At 41.1% G+C, this 8,690-nt stretch overlaps 1 protein-coding gene across 2 annotated transcripts in view; it reads right to left on the reverse strand.

Moving 5' to 3' along the window:
* Positions 1–4,719: 4,719 nt before the first annotated feature.
* The window catches only part of PSMA6 (proteasome subunit alpha 6), a 35,028-nt gene continuing 31,057 nt past the window's right edge, over positions 4,720–8,690 (reverse strand). Inside the window, exons 6-7 of one of the 2 annotated variants that reach the window (XM_006759701.2) lie at positions 6,703–6,797; positions 4,720–4,942 (exon numbers count right to left, since the gene is read on the reverse strand). In XM_006759701.2, coding sequence (XP_006759764.1) covers positions 4,885–4,942; positions 6,703–6,797 — 153 coding nt within the window. In that variant the 3' untranslated portion in view covers positions 4,720–4,884. The remainder of the gene's footprint in view (positions 4,943–6,702; positions 6,798–8,690) is intronic. The other variant, XM_015561315.1, reaches the window with a different exon arrangement.

Here is an 8,690-nt window from a genome sequence, read left to right on the forward strand (position 1 = left end):
CTGTTTTTCTTTGGAAGCTGGTGAAAATGACACAAAGAAAATATACAGGCTGGGTTTGGGCAACAAGGCTAATGTTTCCATGATAATGGACACTTCTTGATGACGACACCGCTCGCCTTCGGCCGCTGCCATCTCAGATGGGCGCTGGCGCTTCTTACGACACTGACATCCCCGCGAAGAGCCCAAGCCGCAGAGGCAAGCGCACTGTGCCCTCCATGCCTCCACTTGTAACAGCCACCGATATTTAAAGTTTTAAGGACATTTTTCTTGGCATTTGTATAAGATGCTAAGAAAAAATGCAAACCCTTGTTATCCATCCCAGATTGTTTAAATAAACAATACAGATTTCATGTTCACAAACTTAAATTGACTTTATTTCTTCTAGTTTTTTTAAAAGCATAAACAATCAACATCCTTAAAGCTATAATAGACTAAATTACTTCATCTAGATTTTGCATTACAATTCTAAAAGCCTTATTTTTCTAACAGAGAACTTTTGTTTGCTATCACTAGAAGGTATTTTGCTATAGGAAGATCGAGTTATTTGCTAATCTCTAACCCACGATTCCAGAAAGATAAACTTGGTACAAGCACCAGAAATACCAGCAGCCGAAACCGGTTTGGCTCAGTGGATAGAGCATCGGCCTGCGGACTGGAAGGTCTCAGGTTCGATTCCGGTCAAGGGCATGTACCTGGGTTGCGGGCACATCCCCAGTAGGAGATGTGCAGGAGGCAGCTGATCGATGTTTCTCTCTCATCGATGTTTCTAACTCTCTATCTCTCTCCCTTCCTCTCTGTAAAAAATCAATAAAATATTTTTTAAAAAAAGAAATACAAGCAAAGGTGATTTTGGGCCACCCTCTGAGTTGAAGGGAGAGGGCTGTCCCCTCCTGTTCTTTTTTTGTGAGAAAGAATTCAAATGAGTGACCACGGACAGTTGCGTTGTAGTAAAGCGAATTTATTAAAGCAAGTAAATTTATCAAAGAAGCAAGACATGCAAATCTTATCAAAATATGTCTGGCTTATGAAATAGGCCCTTTCAGCTAATCTGTGGAGTGCTGCCTGGTAGAGGTTTGGCTTTTATACTTTTCTGTGTATGGGTTTTAAAATTCCTCGGCCAGATAGCCTTGTACAGACCAGATCTCAAGGTCTCCTTTTGTTTATGGCTTTTCCAGAATTTGAGAAGCACTTGGCGATTTTGTTTTTAAAAAAATGTTTTTATTGGTTTTAAAGAGAGGGAGAGGGAGATATGAGTTGTGAGAGTAGAACACTGATGGGCTGCCTCACAACCCAAGCATGTGCCCCTGATACAGAATCATCTCAGTACAACGCTCAACCAACTGAGCCACAGCGGCCCCTGTGGCTTGGTGATTTTACCCTGACAAGCCGAGACTGCTGGCTTCTCTGTTTAAGGAGATAAAACTGTCCTTTCCCCAAGACAGCTGACTTCTTTGTTTAGCGGGTGATAAAACTCTTTTTTCCTTCCCCCTCCTCCTGCCTTAACAGTTCCAGGGTGATTTATGCTATGTATTTTCTGGTTAGGGAGAAGAGGCATTAAAACTCACCCTTTTCCTTCATTGTTTAGTGAGGAAAGGTATTAGCCATTTGTTCTCAAGGTAAGATTTTGCTGCAAGCTGCACAAACTGGCCTTGTTTCATTTTCTTGTCTGTTTCCCTATTCCATTTAGGAATTTTCCTAGCTTTTCACTATCCTGTAACATTCAGTCAAGGTTCTATGATATAGAACAGCGGTTCTCAACCTGTGGGTCGCGAACTATGAAAATACATCCTGCATATCAGGTATTTACATTACGATACATAACAGTAGCCAAATTACAGTTATGAAGTAGCAATGAATATCATTTTATGGTTGGAGGTCACCACAACATGAGGAACTGTATTAAAGGGTTGCGGCATTAGGAAGGTTGAGAACCACCGATATAGAATGTCATGGTCTGTTCAGAAAATTTCTACACGGACTCCACTTTCAAAATGATGGCAGCCTCTTTATGGAGCCTAGTGGATTTGGATGGGTAGTCCCAGAGCAGTAGCCTCTAAACTGGAAGAACCCTGCTTCCCTTTTAGGACACTTTACAACTCATGACTCAGCTATGAAGAGGATGTGGTTGGTGAAGTTTCCTGCTTCTGGTGGTCACAAGTTCACATGGCCTTCCCTTGTGTGGGCCTGGTGGCTACAGAAACAGGGGCAACTGACTCCAGGGACTGGCATTTAGACCACCCACCACACTCACCTGTGTGAGGAAACACCAACAGCACCAGTCTCATCCAGCACAAATGAAGACATGGAATGTATCAGCCTTAGACACTCCAAAATTTTTGAATCATCCAAAAACAATTAGGCCACCAGAGAATCACTCTGGGAATTTAAAAAACTTAATTCTGTACATAAATAAAGATTATTCTGAATATATAGTTTGCTCTTTTTTCCTTAACATTGTTTATGATGTATCTACTATAGACCACTCCTTAGAATAGGATTTAAATAATTTTTTAAAAATATATTTTGTTGATTTTTTACAGAGGAAGGGAGAGGGATAGTTAGAAACATCGATCAGCTGCTTCCTGCACACCCCCTACTGGGGATGTGCCGGCAGCCAACGTACATGCCCTTGACCAGAATCGAACCTGGGACCCTTGAGTCTGCAGGCCAACGCTCTATCCACTGAGCAAAACCGGTTAGGGCAGATTTAAATTTTAAGGCAACATAGAAAATACACATATTCTACAGCTTTTCTAGCCCTACTATTTCCCAAAGGTAACTACAATCTCTGCTCTTAAAAATACTGGTTTCTATTTAATATAGATTAAACAAGTTATCTCAAAACTACTGAATATCAATAACACTAATGTTTTTACTGCAAAATTAAAACTTCCAACCAATAGAAACTAAAATCCATGTTCAGAAATATCCCATTTGAATGAATGAGGAATTATAAAGGACTTGCCTACAGTCAGAGAAAGTTTTAAAGCCAGAGTTTTAGTTTGCTATTTATTAATTACTAGGGGCCCAGTGCAAGGAATTTGTGCATGGGGCTGGGGGGTGGTCCCTCAGCCCAGTCTGCTCCTTTCACAGACTGGGAGCCCTCAGGGGATGTCCTAGTGACGGCTTAGGCCTGCTCCCTGCTCCCCTTGGGGATAGGGCCTAAGCTGCAGTCTGGCCTCCCTCTGTGGGAGGTGTCTGGGCTATCAGGGGAAGGCGCCAGCCCCATCACCCTGCTGCTGCAGCCACTGCCAGTCACTGCAGCCAGCAAGGTTTTTTCATCAACACGGACTCCAGTCTCTGGTCAGAATTGAGCCCTGACCTTGCAGTTGGCAGGCCAAGGCTCTAACCACTGAGCAAAACCAATTAGGGAAGGATATGACATTTCTGAGCCCTCCAGCAGTGGACCTTCGTTTTTCTCTCTAGGGGTGTGGTGGAAAAACCCTAGATCACCTTCTTGGATTCTTATAATCCATGTTACTAAGAACACTGCAAGTGGCAGTGTACAGGGAACTTAGCCAATGAGTGGTCAGAAAAGGTGTTTACGCTTGAACTGGTTTGGCTCAGTGGATAGAGTGTCAGCCTGCAGACTGCAGGGTCCCAGGTTTGATTCCTGTTAAGGGCATGTACCTTGGTTGGGGGCACATCCCCCGTGGGAAGTGTGCAGGAGGCAGCTGATCGATGTTTCCGAGTATCTATCCCTCTCCCCTCTTCTCTGTAAAAAAAAAAAAATCAATAAAATATATTTTTTAAAAAGGTGTTTCCTCTGCAGCTCATGTGCAGAGGATCCCCTGCATTGGGTCCACTGGGCTAGGGGCGTGTCCCTGCTGCTGGGGGGGCACACCCCCGAGGCCAGCAGCCAGCCTCGTGCCTTGTGGGCCCGGGGCTGGGGGGCGTGGACCCAGGTCGCCGCTTGGCGCTGGTGCATGAGCAAGCGGCCACAGGGCAGGAACATCCTCCTGGCGCCTATGCACAGGCCTACTGGCTAGGAGCAGCCTAGGTCCCGAGGATGTTCCCGGGACCCAGGCTGCTTGGCACCTGTGTATGCAAGTTAACCCACCATCTTTGCCAGGTTAATTTGCATACTCACTCCTGATTGGCTGGTGAGTATAGTCGAGAGATGGTCAGTTTACATGTTTTTCTTTTATTATCTAGGACTAGAGGCCTGGTGCACAAATTTGTGCACGGGTGAGGTCCCTCGGCCTGGCCAGTGAATGGGGGCCCATCAGGTCCATCTCGCCCAGTCATGATAGGGGCCAGCCAGCCAGGGGAGGGACTGCAGGAGGTTGGCTGCTGGCCCGATCGGGGCCATCGGGGCCAGCTGGCTGAGGGGGGGAGAGAGGGACCGCAGGAGGTTGGTTGGCCGGCTGGGGGTGAGGGGGAGACCGTGGGAGGTTGGCCAGCTGCAGGAAGTTGGCTATGGGAGCACACTGACTATCAGGGGAAGCTCCTGCATTGAGCATCTGCCCCCTGGTGGTCAGTGCACTCATAGTGACCAGTCGACAGGTCATTTGGTTGTTCTGTTGCTTAGGCTTTTATATATATATAGATGCCATTTAGCTAGAGTATAAATTTCTGGCAATTAAGTTTCTTTAGCCACAGCAACAAAATGAATAAAGCCACAATGTCAAGATGGTGAACATTTATTTAACAGTCTGCATGTACTAACACATAAAACAGTTTTAATACATAAAACGAGGTAAAAAACACAGGATGCAATTCTTTTCCAAAAGCACTGTTTTTATTTATATAGAGCCCTAACCACTTCAGTGGCAGGAGTGGGAGAGGTTCCTTTTTCAATCCAAGGGCCTCCGTAATGTTCATCTGTTGTTACCAAACACACAGGCAAGTGGCATAATGGATTTGGTAAACTGACCACAATGTTTAGTCTCTCTCTGCTAGAGCAACAAGATGAGTGTCAATCTCTGCTTCTGTAAGAATCCTAAAAAGCAAAGGGAAAAAAAACCAAAACTATTTACTTTTTGGAAAATTTTATTATGCAAAATTCCAAACACACACGAAGTAGGCTAGTAATGAATACACGTGTACCTAACACCCAACTTCACCAATTGTCAATTTATAGCTAATCTTTAAAAAAATCTATACACCCACTACTCATTCCTTTCATTTTGAAGGAATTCCCAGATGTGATAGCAACTCCTTCTATACACAAATATGATTACCTGACATCAGATCTAGAATTAGGTCTTTTGAAAACAAAACCCTTTTAGTTGCAGCTATGATAGAAAATATTTAAATATAAAGCTAAACTACACATAAAGCATTCTATTTTAGCTCTTATGTCAAAATGCCTTTATACCTAGTATAACTCAAGTTTGTATTAGCTGAGATAAGAAGGCACTCCATGCTGAGCATATGGTATTTTCTAAATGATGTTTGCCCCAAAGAAATCAACTGCTTGGTAACCTTTAACGTGACCTATCACTGCAGGACCACTAAAAAGGAAAATTTGTCAAAGTGACATTATTTAGTGCATTTTGGGGCAATAGAAGCTGCTTATATAGTTGTTGATGTTTATGTTATATAGTCTAGTTATTACTTAAGTAAACTTACTATCACAGGATTTATAAATGATACAAGGGCTTTTTGAAAACACAGGATCTTTGGTTTCTTATCTATTTAACTAATTGATGGAAATAAGAATTTTAAAGGTTATAGGAAGGTCTAAGAATAGAGAAGAAAACAAAAACTAATTGCAGGTCCATTAGAGAGATCTGTAAATAGTTCTTGATGAAATTTTACTGATAAAAAAAAAGAATTATATTTTACCTTAAAAAAAAAGATATTTTCATACAGAAAACAATGTTAATTTTTCTTAAATCTTTCATGTTTGTATCAATTACCTGCAGGCAACAAAAAGAATAGAAAAAGGCATACTAACAAAAAACTCTTCAAGGCTTGGTCTACCCCTAACCATAACCACGTGCACTTATAATTGTGACCTAAAAGTAGATATACATAATAGTTAATATGCCTTCCCTTCCAGCAGTTCCTCGCATCTGTGGACTTAACTGAAGTATTTTCCACTATTCAAAAAAGCAACCAAGTTCATGGTAAGTAATGACTTCAAAGGGTTGCTGGGAGGATTAAGTGAGCTTATATGCATTAAGCATTCAGTACAGATTTGACTCATGGAAGCTGTAAGGTTAATTTGTGGTAATTAGTCACTTAGTTCACTTAGTAAGAACAGACAGACATCCAGCATCTGTAATTCAATGAGCTGTATTCAAAATTTGGGGCTTCCAAAGATCTCCAGATAGGGTTTGATGTATATTAGTATTTCATATTTGTTCTTCACATATATAAACACTAAATAATTGAGGCTCCACCTGAAAAACTTGAAAACTACTTTGACAGTTGAATTTCTATTGACCTTAAACTAAAAAAAGAAAAACTCTTATATTTACTTCTTACTTTATGAAGTTAATTTATATCATGTATGTTATCAGATAAAAAATCACTCTGAAACAAGAAGAAAAGCTCTTATATCTGTCTTAAAGAGACATCCTGAAGTTTAAAAACAGATTTCTCAGGTGCTAAAGGGAAAATACTATAACTGTAGTACAAGAAAATGTTTCCTTTCCCCATGTTATAGGACAAATGAACCCCACGTCTAACTTTTTAGGCTGGAATTTATCACTTGGCAAACTTCTTAAGTACTTGGTCTACAATATAACTCACCTGAATTTAGGATTTTCAACTGTAACTACTCCAACTTCTATTTCTGAAGGTTTGAAATCAATTGATAGAACAGTAGACAGGCAGGTAATTGCAGTCTGAAAAAAGTTATCAACATTAAAATATAGTATTTTTCAGAGACTCCAAGATTTTCTCATTCCAAGCTTATTCAAATCATGAATTAACCACATACTATTTATTTTTGCTTCATTTTTCAGTGATGTACTTCTAGAGCCACTAACAGATTGCTTAATTCTAGTTTGTTGCCTGCCAATGAAAAGAAACTTGTTTATATCAGTTCAGCCATAAATCAAAGGGGCCCATCAAGCAAAATAGAAAGATTTACACAAAACTATTTGGTTAATGACCACTACATGCCAGGCCCTATGCTTAGCATTTGAGGTGAGATGAGGAGAGGATGAATGATATAGTCCTGGCTGTTGTGGCTCAGTTGGGTGGGCATCATCCTGTGCACTGAAAGGTTGTTGGTTTGATTCCTGGTGAGGGCACATGCTAGGGTTGTGGACTCAATTCCCACAAGGGGATGTGTAGGAGGAAGCTGATCAATGTTTCTCTCTTTCTCTCCCCTTCTCCCTTCCCCTCTCTCTAAAAAAATCAATAAAAACATTTTCTTAAAAAGATGAATGATATAGTCTTTTTTCAAGGAATTTATAGTAATAACAATTTAAGAATGTTTTAAGTGGCTCTGTATCTGATGTGATTACTTATGTAATTATGAATTGCAATAAGAAAAAACCTTTAATAAACATCTAAACAGGGCATAGTACCTCCCAGATGAAAACAAGCTTTATATCACCTGCTAGTATAAATACTGCTAACCAAACATAAAAAGTACTAGAGGCCCAGTGCATGAATTCGTGCACCAGTGGGGTCCCTTGGCCTGGCCTGTGGGATCAGGCCAAAACTGGCTCTCTGGCATCCCCTGAGGTGTCCCGGATTTCAAGAGGGCGCAGGCCAGGCCACGAGACCCCACCGGTGCACAATTGGGGCCAGGGAGGGACGCGGGAGGCTGGCCAGCCAGGAAGGGACCGCGGGAGGCTCCAGGGTGTGTTTGGCCAGTCTCGCTCAGTTCCAATTGGCAGGACCCCAGCAGCAAGCTAACCTACCGGTCAGAGCGTCTAACCCTGGTGGTCAATGCACATCATAGCAAGCGGCTGAGCGGCCTTAGCATATCATTAGCATATTACACTTCGATTAGTTGAACGGATGACCGGACACTTAGTATATTAGGCTTTTATTATATAGGATTAGATGGTAATTTTCTCTTTGTCATTTGTCAGAATCATGTTATTAGTCTTTAGAAAGGGCTGTATCCCAAACCCTCATTCCAATATCTACTAAATATTTTGTTTTTAACTTCTTGGCAATAAATAAGAGGCTTCTTTAGTCTAATGTTGTTAAATATTTGTCAAATTTTAGCTTGTCAAAAAAGAACCTTAGCTTGTCCTAACAAGGTAAAGTTCCCAATCATAATACATAATCCCCTCAAGAACCCTGCATAAATCTAGCTCTATTTTTGTATCCCAGATATAATTTCTCTACCAAGTCATTCTGTGAGCATATTCTTTTACCAGAAAGAGCATTTGGTGTGTGGCTATTTATTTTTCCTTTAGCACACCATAAGGCAACATTACTGACGCAATTTTTTCGCTTTTGCTACCGAGAAGTGTAAGCCTACTTTGAGTCATAACCATGCAGGCTTTAGGTCTAGGCTTCGATTCCTATTCTTAGTTATATTTTTCCATCTTATATGTGTTTTGTTGAAAGCAATTTCAAATACATTATGGAATGAGATAAGAAATTAAGTGAAAAGCAATCTTCATTGTTCCCATGTCAGCTGAATGACAGCAATTTTACTATTCAGCTAACAAACCTGGATCATGTGATATAACCCAGGAATAGAGTTTACAGACTGTCAAGTATGCAGTGATCTTTACTATTCTATGGTGCATTAAAAAAAACTTAGCTTC

Source organism: Myotis davidii, unplaced genomic scaffold, assembly GCF_000327345.1.
Source record: "Myotis davidii unplaced genomic scaffold, ASM32734v1 scaffold176, whole genome shotgun sequence".
Taxonomy (NCBI): Eukaryota; Metazoa; Chordata; class Mammalia; order Chiroptera; family Vespertilionidae; genus Myotis; species Myotis davidii.